Source organism: Callorhinchus milii, unplaced genomic scaffold (genome assembly GCF_018977255.1).
Source record: "Callorhinchus milii isolate IMCB2004 unplaced genomic scaffold, IMCB_Cmil_1.0 Scaffold7, whole genome shotgun sequence".
NCBI lineage: Eukaryota > Metazoa > Chordata > Chondrichthyes > Chimaeriformes > Callorhinchidae > Callorhinchus > Callorhinchus milii.
Window position 1 is genome coordinate 8,741,303 of NW_024704748.1, and position 22,992 is coordinate 8,764,294.

General features: G+C 40.8%; 1 protein-coding gene across 3 annotated transcripts in view; it reads left to right on the forward strand.

Annotated features, from left to right (window-relative positions):
* The window catches only part of bmpr1aa (bone morphogenetic protein receptor, type IAa), a 109,353-nt gene that overhangs the window by 78,856 nt on the left and 7,505 nt on the right, over positions 1-22,992 (forward strand). For all 3 annotated transcript variants that reach the window (XM_007899319.2, XM_007899318.2, XM_007899320.2), the window contains 7 exons: positions 2,515-2,764; positions 9,195-9,333; positions 11,793-11,895; positions 17,442-17,541; positions 17,778-17,880; positions 18,402-18,540; positions 20,484-20,676. In XM_007899319.2, the coding sequence (XP_007897510.1) occupies positions 2,698-2,764; positions 9,195-9,333; positions 11,793-11,895; positions 17,442-17,541; positions 17,778-17,880; positions 18,402-18,540; positions 20,484-20,676 (844 nt within the window). In that variant the 5' untranslated portion in view covers positions 2,515-2,697. The remainder of the gene's footprint in view (positions 1-2,514; positions 2,765-9,194; positions 9,334-11,792; positions 11,896-17,441; positions 17,542-17,777; positions 17,881-18,401; positions 18,541-20,483; positions 20,677-22,992) is intronic.

The following is a 22,992-nucleotide window of genomic DNA, read 5'->3' on the forward strand; positions in this document are numbered from 1 at the left end:
CCAGACTGTCACCTTGGAGATTGGTTTAGGGATCATGGGGTCAGCTATATACACCATTTTTGCAGGTCACCCAAATGCACTGCCGATGTGAAAGCACATGTGATGATGTCATAAATGTTTCGTTTTTTTGTTGTGTGATATGACAACATCCTTCAGGTCATCTGTATTACACGCTGGATCCTCCAAGGAACACGGACCAACAGTAAAATAAAGAGATTGTAGAACAGTGTGGCACCTGACAATCAAGTGCAGCTCTTTGGCTTCAACTGCTTTTATTTTGCTCTTGGCCCAGTTCCATAGAATTCCAGTAAGCTTGGCAAAGCAATTTCTTTATGCCTCTTTATGTATTTTATGCATGTTATTTTAGACATTCCTTCCTCTGCTCCTTTTTTTTTAACCTCAATTGCTGCCCCTCACCAACATACACGCCCACAAACTGTCTAAAACACAGCATGTTCCTATATCAGGTGATCCTACACTCTCAGTTTGAATTGCAGATTTTTAACACACTATTTTTAACCCAACACTGACTGCGTATTATTCCTCCTTTCCTGAAGCTCACCTTGCTCTTTCAAAAAGTACCTGGAGCACTGACCTATATGTGCGGAGGTACTACTTTTAGGGTAAAGTTATAGGAGTACTGTAGTATTAAATTGCTCTTAAGGTTTGTTGATTTTTTTTAGCTCCCCTAAACATTTAACCGATCCATTATTAAATGTAAACTCTTTCCGACTGCAACAACAACTTGATTTGTAAATTTCAGTCATTCGGTTGTAATGCGAGTTGGCATTAGAAACTGAAGTGAGACTCTGTAAGTTTACAAGTCCAATTCCTACCAATTTATGGAAATTTTGTTTTTCCACAACACTTGCACAAAGGAATTTTTTCCTCCCTCTCTCAAATTGGACTTCTTATGTTCAAGCTGTATTTGAAGCATTATTGTGGTGTTTCATACAAATAAAATAACAACAACAAAATTACATTTGTAAAGCGCCTTTCACGTCGGGAGGATGTCCCAAGGCGCTGGACAGACAGAGTTACGGAGTAACTTTCCCACTGAAGAGACGTTGACCTGAATCTTGATGATGGTGTCAAGGCTAATTGTTACTGACCCCTAAGTGGCTGAAACAGCTAAAATCAAACCTGTCTTTAATAGCAGCTCTGCTACTGAACCAAAGTTGCCTTTAGATAACTTTGAGTAAGGGTTATAATAATAATAATAATAATAATCCTTGCATTTGATATAGCGCTTTTCACGTTTGTTTGTTTGTTTGTTTATTGTTGATGTGGGAATCGGGCTGTTCCAGAGTGGATGTTAACAGAGGGTAGTTGCTTGAATATGATTGACTGAACTTGCATTGAAGACACTACCCTGTAAATGCTATAAAGGGGAAAGATTCTGTTGAATTTGTTGAGGGCTGGGCACAGATTGGCTACTTGCCTTCAGGGGCACACAATGATGCATGGGAAAGAGCTGAGAACAAACTACCAAGTAAGCATCAGCAGATTCAGGATTTTCCCATCGCTTCAACACTGCACAAATCTCTGTTACTCTTATTTACCCTTGGCACAGCTCTTATATCCGTTGTAGAACATTGTGTGCTTCTGTTAACTACAAAGTGATAATTTGCACCTGCAAATTACGAGGAATGAAATGTTGAGTTGAGGCCACAAAAAGAATTGTATTCCTGCAGGCTTTGGACACTTGCCTATGTGTGATTTTGTCAGATGTTGATTGACCAGCTCGTAATTATCTTCTTTGTGGCAGAGGTGAGCACAGTCTCCTTGGGGCTGAGCTGGCTCCAAGTTGACCTGCTTGGCAATGGAACCCTCTGGTTGTTCAGTTCCTAAGACAGTTGGGTCCTCAGTACTTCAATACACGGTTGACCAAGGACCAGCCAGCCTGGATTGTGGGCAGACCTTGGAGTAGAAACAAGTCACTGGGAGCAGAGATTCTTCCTACCTGATTTGTTAATGCTACAAATCTTAAGACCAACGATCAGGCTGGACAAGCAGAGCGAAGCTTGCCAGATTGTACCTGCAATGGTTACCTTAACTGGCTAAGTTTCAACAGTGCCTCAACGCGTACTCTGGGGTCCCCAAGTTTTGGTCTCGTCGGCCTGTGCCTAACACTTTCAGAAATTAGGCATACAAGGTGCATTCCTCCGGGGCAGGAAAGTAGATTCTAACCAAAGAGAAATCTCCATCTACAGGTAGCATGCACATGTCTGATCTGGATACTCAACATGGTAATGGGTTTCCGTGTGTGTTAAGACACCTAACTGAGCAAAAAAATTTTGCTTGACGAAAAGATAATGACAGAAGAAACCTAACCATGACTGGGAGTAAGATGCATGGTTACAATGATTAGCTAGTTCTTGAACTTTTCACACCATCCCACTGAATCTTCTGCCGAGATTAGATTTTGTAGCTGTTTTGAAATTGGATAAAATTTGTCAAGGGCTTGTTTTGAGGGCAAATGGCTGCTAATCTCATCTTTCTACTTTCTTTCAGGGTTGTCAACTGCCAGAAAAAGTGAGAACAAAACAGTACTTTTTCTACTTCTTCCTCCATCTGCCACCCCTGAAAAAGTGTGCAGGAGCTCCCGTGCACACCTACATTCGGAGCTAAGCCAGCAGCAGGGAGCAATTGTTAACAAATCTGCATAGCAAAAGAACATAATTTTTACTAAGAATAATGACTGTACGTCGAGTTGGTGTTCTGGTATTTGGAGCCTATCTACTGCTAATTCTTCAGATCCAAGGTAAGCTTATAACTATTCCCCTTGATTGATCAGTTAGTGTCAGCTGCTATATAGTTTCAGTAGGAACATGCTTGACATGTGTCTTCTATTTGTGAAGAGAGAGGAGAAATGTAACTTTCAAAAGACGGACTGTTCCTGCATTTTATACAGTCAAACCTGTTTTTAGCAACCACTCGGGGCTGGAGTAAAGTGGCCTTTGTATCGGGGTGGCATCTGAGTAAGGGTTCATTGATTGGAACTGAACACTTTTTTTAAAATTTTCTGCGGCCCAAAAATTCCACAGGCCAGCATGTTGACTCCTGCTCGGCCTCCTGGTACTTTACCATCGCTGTCTCACCAGTGAAGCGGGAAGCTGTGGGCATCACATGGGCAGTCTAGCGAGAGTCAGCACTCGGTCGCGCGGAAATGGGTAATACATTACCGAACAATACACTTAAATTCACTGAGAACTGGCTGCTGAAAAGGGTCTTTACCTCGACAAGGCGTAAAAAAGAGTGGCCACTGGTTGCGTTGGACGGGTGGTTGCTGGGAACTATCCACTTTCAACGCTACTTCCAGAATTTGCATTTTGCAATATCCTCATCACAGCTATTATTATTATTAATAATCAATTGAACAAATCCAGAGGTCTTAGTTACCCAAAGAACTATTGGGAAGTTTTCATGATGAACACTACTAATGTCAAAATGGGAGCTTCACCCTTCCTATTTCAAAGCATTCTCAAGTGCTGCTTTCTCTTAAATATCAAACAGCTTGTTACCCTTACTTTTGCAATGAGAGTTCTTGCCCAGCCTTCATAGGGGTAGTGCCTCCACCCCTAATTATATTTTAACCTGTACATTTTAGTTATTCGATAATTTCAAATTCAAACTTTTTCCTTTGAGTATTTGAATGCATAGTTTTAGATTTGAATACCACAATATTTCAACACTTGCTTACAGAGTCAAACGAAAGGAAGGGTTACACGTGCAGTGTAAATAATATTTAAATTATGGTGTACTTCCTTTTGATCTTTTTAGGATCAAGTCAACATTATTACGGTGTAATATTTATGCCAGGGAAATTCAGAAGTAAAAGATCCTTGCCATAATTCTGTTTGCCCTTTTTTTTAGTGGTGGTATTTTTAATTTTCAGAGTGAAGCTCCTGTGGTGTTTATTATGAAAAATTGTCAATAGTTCTTTGGACTACTAGAGTCCAAATGTTTCAATTGCTTATTCAAAAAATAGCTGTGCTGAGGACATTGTGCAAATGTTGGTCTCTGTTTTGCTCCAAAATGCAAATTTCTCGAAGTACCTGAAGATCAGTCACTGCATATTTTGTGGGTGAAACACGGCAGCCAATTGTGCACAGCAGTGTCCCACAAACAATCGTGGATTGAGTGACCAAATTATTATTATTATATAAGATAAGTTCACTCTTTGATCGATCTTGGCTGCATTCTGTAACTACGTCTGCACGAAACACAAATGCTGTTTACATTTTCATGGATATCCCATCTCCTTCTGAGGTAGGACATTTAGCTTCTTGGCAGAGGACGCCTTTGCCAAAAACCTACTGGGGAGCTTTACCCTGGCTAAAAAATAATAATTATACTTAAATTTGAAGGCAAAAATTATACACCATAAAATAAATTTAGCATAGACAGATATCTGTCAATATACAGTTTGAAATGGAAATAGGTTAAAACTCATTATCATTCTGTCAAAATATAGCCTGAAGTGAATAGTTTTTTTTATTTTTAGCACCTATATTGTCAAAATAAATGCTAAAGTGTTTTTTTGCTGACATCAAAGTTCTATAAGATGAATGGCCAATTAATCTGGAGCGTTGTTGGCCAGAAACTCGGTTCTCATTTCATATCGTACCATAGAATCTTTAATATCCACCAGATGGGAGCTTGGTCTTTAGCATTTCATCCACATAACCACATCTGCAACAATGCAGCACACAAGTATTAGTGGAGAGTGAGCACAGATCAGTGCCAACCAAACTACAGCCCACTGGCCGGTTCCGGCCCTCGGGACCGTCAAGAGGTTGTCCCCGACATTCACGTTAACAAGGTAAATCTGTGTTTGATCGGTAGTGTGTTTCCAGGTTTTTCTTCATTTATGGCAATCAAGAACATTTATTTTGTTGACCAACCAAAAGATTGGCTACCATTGGACAATGTTTTGGTTGCCCAACAAAATAAGATCCAAGACTTAAAGCAAGACCTGAACCTATAAATGTCTGACTCAGAAGCATGAATGCTACTGTCTGAACTTAAATGCCAGCTAACGTCTAGTACGTTTTTGAGGGAAATAGAAAAGGGAGTGGTGACTAGTACTTAAAACAAGTTTACACAACACTTATAAACTTGTTTTCAAATACTTTGAGAATCTATTGATGTTGGGACCGAAAAATTGTTCCATTAACTCCGTTTGTTGAAAGTACATAAAAATAGTAACAGTCCAGTGGATTCTAGACTTCAATTTCTGCTTTGGAAAAACATGTGGCTGAATGCTGGTTTCTGCTGAAGCAGAGATGTATTGTGCTGTTAGGTTTCTAACTGCAGGAACCTCATACAGGAAGTCATTGGATTGATTGCTGGAGAGTTTATTTCTCTCCACACACTGGCTGCTTCCTGCGCACAACATACTCAGCAGCTCTTGGAGACAATACAAGCGGTTTTATTACATCCAGTTTCAAAAAACAGAACAAACATTAATCACTTGCAGGAAGTCATCATTTGGCTTCAGTAATTGTAAACATGGCTTATGAAATAACCAGACAACGCAGTGCCCTTCAGTGGAACTCAACAGAACAGTACGAACCTCAGTGAGAAGATGATGTCTGGTAGAAATTTTCTCTTGATCCTTAAACGATGTGTTCATGTCAAAGAAATTTAACAACTCAGATTTGTATAGCGTTTTTCATGTAAAAGAAATGTCTCAAAATACTTTACTGATGGAAGTGAATGTTATTAAGACAAAGACTGTTCAACCTCCAGCTGTCCTTCCTCCCACACATCTAGTTCCTAACTGAAACCACTTTCCTCTACCTCCGTCACATTGCCCGCCTCTGGCCATACCTCACCCACAATGCAACCGAAACTCTCGCCCACGCCTTTGCCACCTCCTGCCTCAACTACTCCAATGCCCTCCTCCCGGGCTCCCCAGCTCCACTCCCCACAAACTACAAATGATTCAGAACTCCGACGGCTGTATTCTCACCCAGACTAAGCTCCGTACACTCATCACAACAGTCCTCGCCAGGCTCCACTGGCTCCCAGTCACTGAATGGATTGATTTAAAGATCCTCTCACTCGTCTACACATCCTGTCACTCTCTTGCACCTCCCTACCTTTCTGACCTGATTTCTCCCCACTCCACTCTCCACTGCTTCTGCTTAGGTGGCTCTAGCCTTCTGTTTGTTTTTCGTCCCCTCTGCTCCATCATTGGCGGTTGCATTTTCAGCTACTACGCCCCAAAGCTTTGGTACTCTCTTCCTTCAAACCCTCCCCCTCCTTCCCTTCTTTTAGATTATGACTAAAGACCTTCCTCTTTGACCGTGGTTATGGTCACCTCCTCCCGGCTCAGGGTCAGGCTCTGCCATTGCTAAGCACTCAGAGACGCTTCCACGCATGAAGCATGCTAAATAAATTAAAGTTGTTGTAATTTGCACCAGCAAAGCCCTACATACAACAATGAATTTAAAATTTTGGGATGAATTTGAATGATGATGGAATATTAGCAAAGATAACCAAGAGGAAATGACTTTACTTTTCAGTTAGACATAAAAGGCTGAGGGATTCTTTCATATTTAACTCACACGATGCAGATAGGGCCTGATTCAATGAAACAATCGAAAAATGGATGGTGATTGATAAACGAATAACCAGAAATTGACTTGTTACTATAATTTTATACATTGAATGGAGAAATCCTGTTTATACTTCATTAATATGAAAGTATACTGGAAGGTCATTATCAAAACATTTATTTTCTTAAATACCTTAAAAATTAGAATTGCAGATGATAGATGAAAATAAGGAAAGGAAGAATAAAACGTATTTGTGTGGCCCTAAGACACAGTTAGTCATTACACAGGTCGATAACCAGGATATTTGCTTGCAAACTGATTGCCAGGCTGTTTCTTAATTTCTGCTGCAGATGTTTTGGGGAGGGTTGTTCCCAAATGCATGTTTGAGATTTCAGAAAGTATGAAAAACAGATTAATTCTGTGTGATTGACTGGTGAGGTGTATAGCACATTCAGGTGGCAATAAAGCAGTATTATTATTATTATTGTTCAGCACTACTTTTATTAAGAATTTGCTTCCTGAAATGGTTACTATATTTTTCAGAGTTAATGTAAAGATCTTAGCTAGTGTATTGAGTTGCTGGAGTTTAATCAGTGCTCCCTATCCTGTATTTTATCTAGCAACTTATCACATTGTTAAGAGCTCTCAAAGCATTTCACAAGATTTTAAGACTGCTAAGTCAGTCCAGAACTTTGGGGTCTTGTTTGACCCTCAGCTATGCTTTCTACCCCACATCTGCGCCATGAACCGCTCTGCCTTCCCCCACCTCCGCAACGTCGCCCGGCTCCGACGCTGTCGCACACTGCAGGCCACCGAAACCCTCATACGCGCCTTCATTACATCGAGGCTCGACTATGCAAACTTACTGCTTGTCAGCCTCCCAAACTCCTCCTTCCACAGGCTGCAGATCATCCAGAACTCTGCAGCCTGTGTCCTCTCCCGCACTAGGCTCTGCGACCCTATCACTCCCATCCTTGCCCAACTCCACTGGCTTTCCATCATACAGAAGATACAGTTCAAGATCCTGGTCCTCACCTTCAAAGCTCTCCACGGTCTTGCTCCCCCCTAGCGCTCCAACCTCCTAATCCCGTTCGCTCCCTCCGATCAGCGGGCTCCAGCCTGCTACACGTTCCCGCCTTGCTCACCCCACTATCGGCGGTCGGGCCCTCCGCCACTCTGCATCCACCCTCTGGAACTCCAGCCTGCTGCCCCTCCGTCTCGCCCTCTCCCTTGTCACCTTCAAGACCACTCTTCGACTGTGCTTTCAATCTCCCTGCTTCCCCCCCTGCCTTCCACCCTCCCTCCTCCCCCCCACCCCCACCCCCCCCACACCCCAACCCCCAGCTCAGGTCCGTAACTCTGTCTGTCCAGCGCCTTGGGACATCCTTCCGACATGAAAGGCGCAATACAAATGTAATTTTGTTGTTGTTGTTTACTATCCAGTCTAGTGATTTGACTGTTTATAGGTGAACGCAGCAGCCACTTTGCGCACAGCAAAGTCCTTTTTCCATGGAGAACATTGTATGGCAAGCTTCTCGCTACTTGTCCAGCTAGGACCACCTACCTAGTAGGGTTTTGGCTTGAATATACAATATAAAGGCAATACACTTTATATTTATGTATCATCTTTCACATCAGGAGCATATCTCAATAGATGCTGAGTGGAAAGAGTTTCTGGCATAAAAAGCAGTAAACTTTCAGGGCAATTTGTGCTCACCTTCCTCAGCGGTTGATTGAAGAAAAAGCTCAAATGGAGGAGCTGACAGCTACAGGCTTTATATTTTTTAAAAAAGCCATTTTTTGGCCCAGAACCAGTGATACCAGTGTGTATCTGACATTACGCTGTCCACATTTATGGAACCTTGACTGCACCTTTAACAGAACGTTTCTAACAAGGTAACAGTAGCAGAGGCCAAGAGCTGTGCCGAATATCGGCGACATTTTTCTTGCTTACTGATTTCCAGTACTGTTCTGTTGGATGTTCATTTCATCTCTGGCTCTGCACCTGTGCAGAATATATATCATTGAGTCACATCAAACCCAGCCTGGTCAGAGCTGCCTGCCACTGCTCTGTTAGTTGACCCACATGCATGGGAACCTTGGTGATTCTCAATTTGTTCAGCTCTCCGTCTAAACAACATCAATGGAAGCCAGCATATTAAGCCAAGAGTGAAATCGTCTGAGCTTTAGAGGCATTTCTTGGTGAGCACTACTATTTGGGCAGGGAGCAAATAGGTTAAAATCTTTGTTGATTCCCTGTGATATCCGGTGGGTGTGGGGACATCACTAATGACATAATAAACTGGACCATGTCCAGAACTGAAGCTAAATCGTTTTTGGAAAAACAAAGCAGCGGCTGCACAAAGAACTATAATGAAGAATAGCACCTACCTCCATTCTTTGTGCAGCAAACAATATAGCCTGACCCAATTCTAGGTTGAGGATGTTATAGGGTGAATTATTCAGGTCACCTTTCTCCCAACCACCTTCCTGAATAAAGGTACTGGTTGATGGTTGCCTTGGGGATACAAAAAAGTGAGGGGAAAACTAGCAAAATTGTCAATGCTCCAATTAGTTATCTTTCTGATGTCGCTCTGCTCTAATAAACATTTTGTTCCTATATTACAGGTCAGAATCCTGATAGCATGCTCATGGGAACAGGCATGAAAGCAAATGGTGCCACAGTTGCTCCTGAAGATGCAGAGCCAAGTCTTCATTGTTTCTGTTCTGGTCACTGTGCCACTGATGAAGGCAACAACACATGCATGTGAGTTACTGGTCCTCATGTATGGGAACTAAGTCAGCTCAACAATAAGAACTGTGTGAAACTCTCAAAATAAAACTAACATAAGCATGGTAAAAACGAAGGTGGGTTTGTGAGGATTTAAAATCTTCTAATTTGTTCTGCCTCCTAGATGCAGTCTCCAAATGCATTACTCCAACAGGGAATTCTTTGCATTTGATATTACGTTCTTCTTGCAGAATTATTATGTCTCTAATTGAGGTTTTTAAAATAATAAAGGGATTTAATAGGGTAGATACAGATACGGAGAAATGTATTTCCTCTGGTAGGTGAATCCAGAATAAGGGGGCCTAATCTTAAAATTCAAACAAGGCCAATTAGGAGGGAACTCTGAGTTTTTCACCCAAAGGGTAGTGGAAATCTGGAACTCTTTTGCCCCAAAAGGCTGTGAATGCTGGATCCATTCAAATTTTCAAGACTGAGGTGGATAGATATTTGTTAGGGAGGGATATCAAGAAGTATGGGGCAAGGGAGGTAATTGGAGTTAAGGTATAGATCAACCATGATCTTGTAGAATGGAGGAACAGGCTCAAGGGCTGAATGGCCTACTTTATGTTCTCTATATTAACATAGGCTCTGTATTAACATTGTTGTGCAATTCACTCTCATTCCCACTTTGGAGCAGATTCTGGTGACAGGATAGAAATAAGTATAAGTTTTTCATTTGGAAGGTACAAATTCTGCTAATTTTCTCTTGCCCATGTATCTGGAAAGGTCTGTTGTCACCCAAAAATGTACATTTGTTGCCTCCAGAGGCACCAAAAAAGATGAACTGAGTATGTGAAAGGTGGTCTGTGTTAGATGAAAAGTAAGGTGAAGAAGTGGTGTGATTGGGTGGAATTGCAGAACATTAGGCATGTAGAGAAGAGAGAAGGAATGTTTTAATAAGATGGTTTGGGGGGTGCTGTTGACGGAGGTGTTGCAAGCCAAGTGTTGCATAAATGGAGTAATATTGCATGTGAACTTGTTTACAAACTCACTGGTATTTATGGCAGTAAATCAGTGAACTGTAAAAACAACTGCATCCCACTGTGTTCTATGGATGTGAGTAGGCCCAACTTTGATTACTTTCTTCCTAACCCAGCTTCCCTATAGAGAGTAGAAATAACTTGCATTTTCATAGCAATGTATCGCATTCAAACATCTTAAGGAGCTGCACATGTAACTGTGACGTTCAGTGCCTTTTTTTCTTGCCCGTGGCAGTTAATATAGGGTAAGGAATGAATCTGCGGATTTGGCTGTCATCGTGACATCCTAGACTGTTTAAACGATCACACTGACATCCCACTTAAATAATTATTTTAAAGAGCTTTTCCACTGCACTCTGGCTAAGTACATTCTTGCAGTGACTCATTCCGCTTAATACCCTTTGGTGTGTGGCCATCTGGTGGACAATGTAGGAGGCTGCTGTGTTGTTTTTAAAAGGGTCATTAAAATTGTTTTTTATTCACAAAACAAAAACTCATGGGGTTCTGTTTTTTCCTATCAAAGAAACTAGAAAACATTGTGTGTGGGGGGGATTTTTCTTTTCTAAAAAAAGGTAAATTCAGTGAAAGTTGTGTTTTTTAAAAAAAACAGCAAATTACATTTGTATAGCACCTTTCACGTCGGAAGGACTTCCCAAGGTGCTGAAATGTTCACTTACCTCTCACATTGAGTGTATTCACAGGCTACAGTTGTTGCAGGGTGAAAATCGTAAAAGACGACTTTTTAAAGTCATTTATAACGTTGGCAATAAAATGCATTCTTGCAGCTGAATGAAGCACACAGGTGGAATCTTTTGCATTAAGTAATAGGGAAAGGCTGAAAGAACATAAAGATAGTTTGTTATGCGTGCATAGGAATATAGAGAACACATTAAATAATGTATAGCACATTGTGCATCCTGACCAACATGTTTCAGCAATGGCCATTTCCTCATTCGCTCTAGCCAAAGCCTTAGCAGGAAGGTAATCTGTTCTGACAAAGGGTCGCGGACCCAAAACGTTGACTCACTTTCCTTTCTCCATAGATGCTGCCTGACCTGCTGAGTGTTCCCAGCGACCTCTGTTTTTGTTTCAGATTTCCATCCTCTGCAGTATTTTGCGTTTTGCATGGAATTTTCCGTATTGGTTTGGATATTCTTAAGCACGGTGATGGATTTCTGCATGTGTCAGACACCCGGATGACCAAAAAAATCTATCCTTCTCTCCCTTCTTCCTCTCCTCTCTCTTCCCCCACAGAAATTCTCAACATTTGAAGATCGTGTACTTAAGAATTTGCCCAGTGCTTCCCCATCCTCGCTGGGCACAATAGTTTTGGGTGTTTTATACTTAATCATGAAGTGTCAGCTATTAGAATGCTGGCTGGCAGAACTACACTTAATTTCAATTGTCCTGGTATTGACTTTGAGCCCTGCTGATAAAATGTTTCTGTTACAACAGGACAAATGGAAACTGCTTTGCCATCATTGAAGAGGACGAAAATGGAGACATTACGTTGGGCTCTGGCTGTATGAGGTTAGAAGGAGCAGATTTTCAGTGCAAGGTAAGACCAACATTGTGCAGCAAAGATACAAATTACAATTTAGTTTTACATTTATGTAGCATCTTTCATGTTGGGAGGTGAAACAATCAAACAACCTGCATTGCATTCTCTTGTAATGTCCTGTAAATTAAAACAGAAATTGGCAACTAGAAGAGTGCTGGTAATAGTCTCCTCTAAGTCTGAGCCCCACATTTGATCCTTTTATCTCATATAATCTAGACTGAGGCTCCAGTGCAGTGCTGGAGATATGTGCTGTATTATTGAAGGTGCTGACCTTTAAATTGAGTCCTTGCATGTCCCTTCAGTTAGACATTAAAAATCCTATCGCACTATTTGAAGCATCGGGAGTTTTTCCTGGTGCCCTAATCAACTGCATTTATATAGCACTCTTCACAGGATAGGTCTCGGATCACTTGACAATCCCACAGATATAGTTAGTCATTTACTTCATGGCTGTTTGTGAAACATTGTGTGCACAAAATACATTCACTTTAGAGTGAAATCTTGTGAAGGATGCTTTGAGATGTCTTCCTGATGTGACGGGAACTTTATAAAATGCATGGATTATTATTTATTATCTACAAGCAAACATTATTATTAAAACAAGAATTGTAATAAAACTTTGTAAACCATGCGTTGAAACAATTGCTAGAGGTGTCAGTTCTCCAGCAGATCCTAAAACTCGCTTTAGGCAGGAAACAGGACTCATTATATAAATGGAAAAGCTCTGCCCCTGAGGCTGTTTTTCTCTCGGCAGGGTCCACAGGCTTTTTCCACCAAGGTCAAAAGCGGAAGCCTTTGAGACATTAGATGGTGCAGAGATCACAGTCTCTCCCTAGAGAATATTATGAGTACTGATTCCCAGAAATAATAGATACAAGTTGCCAAGAGCCGAGGCTTGGGGACCCCAGAATGCACTGCTTGTTCAGCTAATCTCTGTCCCTCACATTGGGTGACTAAGACTGCTCTTCTAGCTTTGTTTGTCTCTGCTCCTACCTTACTTTCTAAATGCTGCGAAACCCATTATGCACTTCTTCCTCACCACCTGGCTGGATTTTTCTAATGCACTCTTCACTGGTCTCATAAAGTTGCATATAAAGTGTAAGCGTGATCCTACAACAACAACTTGCATTTATATGAAACTCCGTTAGGGTTTTGGCTTACAGTTACATAGCTGACTGGGAAGAATCCCTGCTCCCAGTGGCTGGCCTGGCTTCCAAGGCCAACTGATGAGTTAGGCTGGCTGGGTGGCCTGCCTTCAAGCTTACCCAGGATTACTGTAGACCCACCCGGCTCAGGAACCAAAATAGATTGTCCCAGAGGGTTGTCTCAGTTCTGACATTCCATTGCTGATAGTCACTGGTTGGTCATTTAATATCCAACAAATGTAGATTGCAGATTTGAGCCCTCATTTGTGGATAGCTGAGTCAGAAGGTTATGGGTTCAAGCTCCACATTGGCATCTTGAACTCACAGTCTAGACTGACACTCAAGTGCAATGCTATGGGAGAGCTGGATTGTTGGAGATGCTGTTCTTCGGATGAGATATTAAACAGAGGCCCATCTGCCTGTTCAGGTGGACATTTAAAATTCCATGGCACTGTTCAAAAAGAGAAGGGAGTTTCCTCCGATGCACTGACCAAAAATCCCCTAAATGTTTTTTTTTACGCGTCTTCTCTTTAAATCTGATCTGCAGGGGACCTTATTTTTTGGAAATGTCTAGAACAGGGTGGCCAAAAAACAGCTCCCTGACCACTTGATCAGTCGTGTGTTTTCAGTTTTTTTGATTGATTAATGGCATAAATCAAGAAATATTCAATCCAAATTTATTTTGTTGGCCAGCCATAAAGGTTGGCTACTACTGGCCTAGAATAAATGATTTAGCCTCTCATTTGTACAGTACTCGGTGTCCATAATCCCAGAATGTGTAGCAAGACTGTAAAACTCCTTGAACTCCTTCCTCTGATTCATAAAAATACAGAAAGAACAGCTTGGAATTCAAGATAGACAAGATAAACAGGCTGATTTCTAAAAAAAACCTTCCCACTCTGATATTTGTTTTTACATTCGTGCAATGTCCCACTTACAAACAGCAGGACCTAATTAAGCTAAAATCAATATAAATTCTCTGGCTGAGGCCTTCTGGAAGTGAATGATTGTGAAACCACAATTTTAAAATGGACTAAAAATGTTTTCCTTCTCTTCTCCCCCCAGCCATCACCACTACCATAAAGAAAAAATGTCTTCTAGTATGGACACACAGAATGTATTTCTCTGTAAACAAAATGGTCACTCAATCCATGACTGTTTATGGGATATTGCTGGGCTCAATTGACCGTTGTGTTTCGCCCACAAAACGTACAGTCAATTCACTTACAGTAAGTTCTGTGAAGCGTTTTGAGACATTTCAGCGACATGATTAGGTGCTATATCACGTACCACGATTATTATTATCTTAGATTGCACTTTGAGACATCCTCATAACCACACAAGAAATGAGGAGAAATGTGATGTTAAAAGTTCCTGAAAAGTCCATGTGTGATCTGTATTGGACCAGGGACAGAGAAATCTTGCTGAATAATAATAATCCTTGCATTTGATATAGCGCCTTATCGCATGTTCGAGAAGTCTCAAAGTGCTTCACAGAATATTCTGTAAAGTGAAACAAAAACAGAGAGAGCTGGGAAAACTCAGCCGGTCAGGTAGCATCTATGGAGAAAGGAACGTGAGTCAACGTTTCGGGTCCACGACCACAAACAGTCCATGACCCTTCGTCACTTTCCTTTCTCCATAGTTGCTGCCTGACCTGCTGCGTTTTCCCAATTCTCTCCGTTGTTGTTTCAGATTCCAGCATCTTCAGTATTTTGTGTTTTGATACTGTAAAGTGAATTGTCTGTATATTTTGTGGGCGAAACCCGGCAGTCAATTACGCACAGCAGTGTCCCACAAACAGTCATGGATTGAAGTGAGACAGTCGTGAGACTGAAGCAGTCTCAATTTATTGTTATTATTTTTGAAGGAATTATTACCCCCGGAAAAGTGATCGACTAACAATCGGATTCCTACTTACTGCTAGGTAAACAAGAGGCGTGTGGAGTAAGGAAACTTGCCCGACGGTTCGCCCTGCAGGGAATCAAACCCAGGTCTCTCGCTTGCGAGGGGAGTGCTCTAACCACTGAGCTGAATAGTTCAGCATGTAGTCTTAGTCGTGTACTTTGCTTATTTTCTGTTCCTCAAGTATCTGATAATTTAGTTGTTGGTTTAGCTGGATAATTGTTGGGTATTGTTACAAACGCCATCCATTGCATACATTTTATAACCACTTGATCCAGTCCTTCTGCAGACACAGGGATAAGTGACTTCAATCTGATATTTTAAGTATCTGAGTTTAGCATATATTAATAGATATTTCCCTGTAATGTCTTTATAAATGTATTTTAAAATATGTGTTTCTTCAAGTTGGAATAGTAGTGCCTGGAGTTCTGTTGTGAGTGGCAGAACTCCACTGTAAAGCAAGGTTCTCAGCTGTAGGACTTCATTTTGAGCAGTTTGTATACATTAGTCCACCTGCGTTTCCAACATCAAAGGGTGGATAACTCAGCAGGCATCTTCATCAAGTCTCTATGCATTATACATTCTTGCCTTTATTTAACTGTACTTCACTGAAGCTGTAGCTTCTTGGTAATTGTGTTAAAATGTTTCAACTGTTCTTCTCAGTGCTATTTAATATTTTCTTTTAAAATGTCAAACGGGCACCATTATGGCATATATCGCTGGAAATTACCACCCATCATATGCACAGTGGTTTGTTCATGTGGTATTCCATTTTTACATCAAAAGGCATTTCAATACCAAGACATGTGGAACATCAGACAAAAGTTCCAGACAAGAATTTCTGAGTTAGTACTCTATTGTGTGTAGCACAAATTCTGGCTCATCACCAAATGAGAGTAAATGTCCTCCAGTTTATTCGTTACAACTCCTCAGGCTGTAGGAATTGATCCCCGATGCTTTCACTTAAGGAACACAAACCAATATACACAGGACCTTGTTACAATGCCTTTTAAATACCACTCAATCATTTATAAGGTGGCCCTACGCTAAATAGTCAGCGTCCTGTTTTAAAAATGGCTGAGTTCCAGCGTGTTGTGTTACTGTTGTCTCGCACATTACGTACATCAAAGCCACAAAACACCAGAAGAAAGCTCACATGTGCTCTTCAACTCTGTTTCTGTATGATTGCTGTGAGTAGAAAAAATTATATAGAATGACAGCAACTTGTATTTGTATAGAGCCCGTCACATAGAATAACGTCTTGGAGATATAGATATAAAACAGGAAATGCAAGAAGAAAATAGATTCTTTGGAAAAGTTGGGAGGTTTTCAGAATGTTTTGCGACATTGATTGTTAGCCTCCAAGCTTATATTATTAAGAACTTAAGTCTCACATAAACATTATAACAACAGCTGAAACATGATTAAGTTGGTGGTGTAGTCACAATTGACTGATGCTCCTTTCACTGTCTACGCCTTTCTTCTTCCTTGGCAATTTTAACTTGATCAAAATCATTAACTCCCTGCCTACATACAGATAGGCACAGTTTGACATAGATGTTATGTGCTATGGTTTGACCAAAAAGCACGCTTTTCTTGTGTCAGTCCCCAGTTCAGTTTTTTGTCATTATCTCTGCTATCCCTTCCCCCAATAAAGGTTTAAAAGAGATGGGAAGAAACGAGACTTATCATTCAATAGAATGAGGATTTCCTTCATTGAAATCTTTTATAATAATAATCCTTGCATTTGACATAGCGCCTTATCACATCGTTTAGATGTCTCAAAGCAATTCACAGAAATTTATCGTCAAGTTTGTGACTGTATTTGTAAAGGAAATGGGGCTGCTAATTTGTGCACAGCAATCTCCCACAAACAGTTATGATGTGAGCGACTAATTTTATCTGAGGGATTGTTGGCCACGACCCTGGGAGAAACTCCCTTTCCTTTTTGAGTAATGCCATGGGACCTTGAACATCCACTTAATAGACAGATGGGATTTCAGGTAACGTCGAAAGTATGACACTTCCCACAATGCAGAGTACCCCCAATACTGCAGTAGAAAAGCAAAATACTGCAAATGCTGGAAATCTAAAATGAAAACAGAAGTCGCTGGGAACACTTAGCAGGTCAGGCAGCATCTATGGAGAGAGGAAAATGGCACATCAGGTCGATGACCTTTTGTCAGAACTGCGTTAGAGTCTCAAACTAGACTGAGTTTAAGGTCCCGACGTCAGGTTTGAACCTGCAATTTTCTGACTTCAGACAAGAGTGCTATCAATTGAGCCAGGCTGCCACCATAATGGAGAATGAAGATGGTTTAGAAATGCACGAAGGATATGCAGTATTATACTATTTTAGATCTGGCATTATTCCGTTCTGCAAACATTAATGAAACCCTAGCGAAACATAAAATAACATAAATTTGCCTGGATTTCTTTATCTCCCTGCCTAGAAATATTTCACGTGTTAATACGTTCCTTTGTTTTCTGTAGGACTCAACAAAAGTGAAAAAGCGGAGAACTATCGAATGCTGCAAGACAGACTTCTGCAACAAGGATTTATACCCAACACTCGCTCCAACTGCTGAATCAGGTAAACTTGACTTCTCCATTTCTGGCAGTTTGAAACATTGTTGGATAATATTATTATGTTGCTAAATACTCATTACTATTGAAATGGTCTATTGAGGTCAGTATTAAAATGCATTGTTGAACAGAGGCTTAGTAGATTTAACCGTATAGAATTTATCATTATTGCAATATTAGCTCAGTCATTAGTAACGCAGCTATTGGGATTTGATGACAATTTGTAACTTTTGTCGTAAACAGAGCATATTGGATTTCCTGATGACGTGCACCGCTTAGGCCTGTTAATCTCGCTTATTGTCTGCATCTTTGTGCTGATCATCATCACGACTGCCTTCTACTTCAGGTCAGAACTGATCATTTATGCATTTATTGCTATCATTTTATTTCATTTTAGCTGCTGATACGTAAATGTACCCTAAACTGGTATCATCCAAGTAAACCTCCTCTGCAACCCTCCATCCCCTTGATGTCTTTTGTAAAATCGTGAGACCAATACAGCATGATACAGTATTCTAACTGAAGTTTAACAATTTGTAAAAGTTTAGCATTACTTCTTTTGTTTTATTTTCTAACCCCCTATTTATAAAACATAAGATTCCATTAAAACTTTTTTGACAGATTTGTCCACCTGCTTTCCAATCTTTGTTGTTCCTCGCAAGTGTGCGGTTTCAATCTCAGTCAACAATCCTCCAGATAAATTGGTCATTCCCTTATTGGTTGATTGTAGCAACTTGTGGCACCAATGGCTGCCCCATTGGCATTACACAAAATCATCATTCTTGAAGCGTAAAGTGTTCCTGTACCGACCTGAGAGTGAATAAACAAATATCAAAAGAAAATTAAGAGCTGTATGTTTTCTCTCAGGTACAAGTGGCAGGCAGAGAAGCGTCTCTACAGCCAGGACCCTGAACAGGATGTGGCATTCATTCCACCAGGGGAGTCGCTGAAGGACCTGATTGACCAATCACAGAGCTCAGGCAGTGGATCTGGACTCCCTCTACTGGTAAGTGTGCAAATTACACCCTTTCAAACCGGAATCATGGTTGCAAACTGATATGGGTCTCCAGGCAGTTGACCCGAATTACATTCCAATATCCCTTTCACCATTGTAGTCCTGAGATTCCATCACCGTCCTGACTGAGATCAACTAATAATGTCTCCCAAAGCATCAGACCCTTGACTTTCCCGATATGTTTGGCTCAGTTCCACACCACATGGTGCATTTATTCAGTAAGCCGCAGAAACAGTTTGTGGGCAGCCAGATAACAAACAAAATCAGCCAATAATTTACCTGCGTGGTTGTTTCTGATTGCAGAAATGTTATCAGCAGGTTACATTTACATGAGCATTACAGAGAATGTCTTGTGGAGTTGTTTCAGCCTCAACATTCACAGTCATTACCGGGGCCAATAGAAAATTGCAGAAATATTTGCCAAAAATTGCGGGGAAATGTTTCATAGCTTTTCAGAAAATTACGGGGCGTTGGTTGGTGCTATTGAACAGTACGTTTTATTTCCACTTTATTGATAAAAACTAAATCTGAAGAAATAACATTAGATTGTTGCCCCAAAAAATTCTTAATGCTTTCTTTAACAAAAACCGGAGGTGTGGAGGTATTAGTCCTGGTGCTCCAGGAGGTTACCATCTCCTGCCTCTCGGGGCCATCATAGAATCATTGTGGAAACATCACAGGAAATAAAAGAACATTCTTATCGATTGAGAAATAGGAGTTGTTAGTTCTTTGTAACTGTTCAGATGGCCTGCAGTGATCTTTTCTGGCCATATACATGTTGATGTTGCTGGCAAACACAGATTAGGTTATGTTTGGAATTTAGCTGCAGTATTTGATATCTCACAGCTGTCTGTGCTTTTTAGCGTGCTGTTTCGATCTCAGTTGTCAAAATTTATAAACCCAGAAATGCTACCTGTCCACATTCTAGTGTGGAGTGCCCAGAGCAAATCATCCCTCTTCTTAATTCCAGATTACAATTTGAGCAGCAGTGACTGTAAGAGACATGTGGTTATATATAGTTTTCCAATGACAATATCAAATAGTACTGCATTCAAAAATGCTGAGTATCTATTTATGAATATAGTGACACTAAGATGCTCATTAATAAACTATGATTTCTAACTTTTTATGATAATGTACCTGGAATTAATTCAAGGGTGAGTAACCAAACCTCCAGATTTAAACCAGTTGAACTTCACTCTCACAATTTATAAATTACTTAATCCTTTCTATTAGATTACATCCAAGCAGTACCTTGTATAAATATTCTATATTTAATATGCTGCCTGACACATTGAAATGGTGCAGTTTCACAATCCCATGGAAGGCTTTCATCTGCAAATGTAGTTCTCACATATTACTATGAAACAAACAGACCTTTGGTACTTCTGTGGGTTTTTATCTGTTTGCAGTGAGTATGGAGATTACTCTAGTGTTATTGGTATAAGTTTCTTAATACCTCTAGCTGCCTAATTGTTAACTGACTTACACATCCAAATAGCTGTAAAGGGCTACAGTAATACAATTCACCTGCTATTTAAACTGTGGAGTTTAACATGTTTTAGGCCCATAAAGTTGGAGCAGTTTTCTATACTTTTAAAAAAATATGATTAAGCACTTTTTATGCCCTTGTGGACTCCAAAGAAATTGATTTAGACTCCATGCAGTTAAAGAAGTCAGCCTGACTCGGTTGGTACCATTCTAATTTCTGAGTCAGAAAGTTGTGGATTCAAACCCCACGTCGGGATTTTAAATACACAATCTAAACAGACACTTCAGTGCAGTTCTTTGGGTGCTACATTGCAGGAGGTGCCATCTACCTGTTCGGTGGGGGGGTGGGGGGTTGTTAAAAGATCCCGTTGCACTGCTTGAAAAAGGAAAGGCGCTTCTCCAAGTTTCCTGACCAACTTTCCTCCTTTTTCCTTTGTTTGTAGGTCCAGCGTACGATTGCAAAGCAGATTCAGATGGTACGTCTCGTGGGGAAAGGCCGCTATGGTGAAGTATGGATGGGAAGGTGGCGCGGTGAGAAGGTAGCAGTGAAGGTCTTCCCTTCTGCTGAAGAAGCTAGTTGGTTCCGTGAGACCGAGATCTACCAGACTGTGCTAATGCGACATGAGAGCATTCTAGGTAAGCTGCCTCAACAGTGTGCTTAATGTGTGCCGCATACTGTTCTAGTACCTTTGGAAAGCTAAACAAGTCAAGCCGATTTACATGCTAACTCTATAATAATCATAACAATGCAATACATTTGCAGTTTCTTCCAGTGNTTTTTTTTGGGTACATTTATAGGTTAGTTTTTTTAGTTTCCTTTTATTTCTCCACCACTTCCCTGACGCACGATTTATGCTGGAGTTAAGATGCCCTCTCTTACCTTTCACTTGTGATTGTTCACATGTGCACCTAGATATAGCAATCGTTCTCGGGTTACTCAACCATGAGTATAAAAACATTGGAGGCAGACCCTGACATCCATTTTCTAGTGCAAGAGACTTGCCTTATCAACCTAACTCAGGATGCATTATAATCCTTACATTTGATATAGAGCCTTAGCACGTCGTTAAGACATTTCAAAGTGTAAAATTGGGTTCAAGCATTTGTCAGAAACCACACCAAGGATATCATTAAAATGTTTAATTAGGAATTATAAAGCCACACAAACATAAGTGTCACACCCGACGCATTATCATTAATCGTCGCGCTTAAATGACTACTAAAGCATTATCATAACAGGATACATTCAATACTAAAATTCTAAACATATATAAAAAACATTATGTTATATATGAAATGTGCATAATAATCTCTAATTGTTTTGTATGTACGTTGGGCGCATGTTTTAGTAAGTAGGAGAGATATTATCAAACAGGCAGGAATTTGTGACGAAGTTCTAAGGCTGGCACAAATAGTTAAGCACTATCTCTGGTGTGCTGCTGGCTGCAAGTGTCTCCGGCTTGCTTCTGGCTGCAAACGTCGCTTGGTAGTCCTCTCTGGCAAGAGCTGAACTTATCCTCTTTGCGATCCACTCAGGCGAGAGCTGGACTTGTCCTCTTTCCGCTCTTCTTCCTCTCCGTAGAGGTTCATCCCCTTCCTCTCATAGGCTCGAATATTTCTAAGTTTCGGCTAGCGTTTTTTATACCTTTTTTTGCCAGCCATCTGTATTCTATCTCCTTTCTTCTCATTATTTCTTTCTCTAATTGTCAGTTCTAAAACCCTGCTCTTTTGCCCCAGCTTTCTATTCCTCAGTTTTAACTGCTAATTTTGTATACCTGCCCACACAGTTGGCCTCCCATCCATTCTCCTAATCCAATTAACCCAGGTTCCTATCTCTCCTCCCCATCGGTTCACATGCCCTTGTAAGTGCAGATGGCCTACCATCTATCCTCCTGATCCAGCTAGCTTTATCTCACGTGGCCTTGGTCGCACTCCAGTATAGTCCTGCCTTGCTCGGTGTCTCTTTACTAGGACTGTGTGTGTGTGTGATGCATGCCACATGGTAGTTTTATTTCTTTAATTCATTCTACTTAATTCATCTATTCACTACATGATCAATGCTAATGATTCTTATACTATAATCCCAACTATTTACAAAAGTGCTTCATAGAATACACTGTAAAGTGAATTGACCGTATATTTGTGGGTGAAACGTGGCAGCCATTTGCGCTCAATAATGTCACCCAAACATTCATGGAGTGAGTGATCAATTTTTAATAAAACAAATTGAGGGATTATTACCCCTGGAAAGCGATCTGCCAATTGACTAACAAACAGTTTCCTACTTACTGCTGGGTAAACAGAGGCGTGTGAAGTAAGGGAACTTGCCTAAGGTTTTGCCCCGCTTGGGAATCGAACCCAGGTCCTCTCTCTTGCAAGGCAAGTTTGCTAATCGTTTTCCTCTTCGACCGTGCTTTCGATCTGCTTCCACCCCTACCCTCCACCCTCTTCCACTCCGACCCTCAGCTTGGGTCCATAACTCTGTCTGTCCAGCGCCTTGGGATGTCCTCCCGACGTGAAAGGCACTATACAAATGTAATTTTGTTGTTGTTGTACTATGGGACTTTTTGCTTGACAAGAAAATAATTTGTGCCGAGGGGAAGAAATTGTACAGTTTTGATGGTGCTTATGTACACGTGTGCTCTCTAATGCAAAACACAGATCTGGTCTGTATGAAGTTCGTTTAGTTTGGAGGCCTGCCATCAGCTCTCATTGGGCACATCAAGGTATCAAATTTTGGGATAGGCAGGGCTGTATAATATCTGTTTCCAGTGAATTAAAAGGCTCTAGATTATGGTAATCAATCGCTTTGAAGAGTTTCTGTTCATAGCAGCTCCATTCCTATATTAAGATGGTGTCCAGGTGGGATTGCTGGAGTGACTCATATACATTTTCCAACATTTCTGATTTGCCATCGTCTTTCCTTTGCATGTGCAAAGCCAAGGTTTGAAG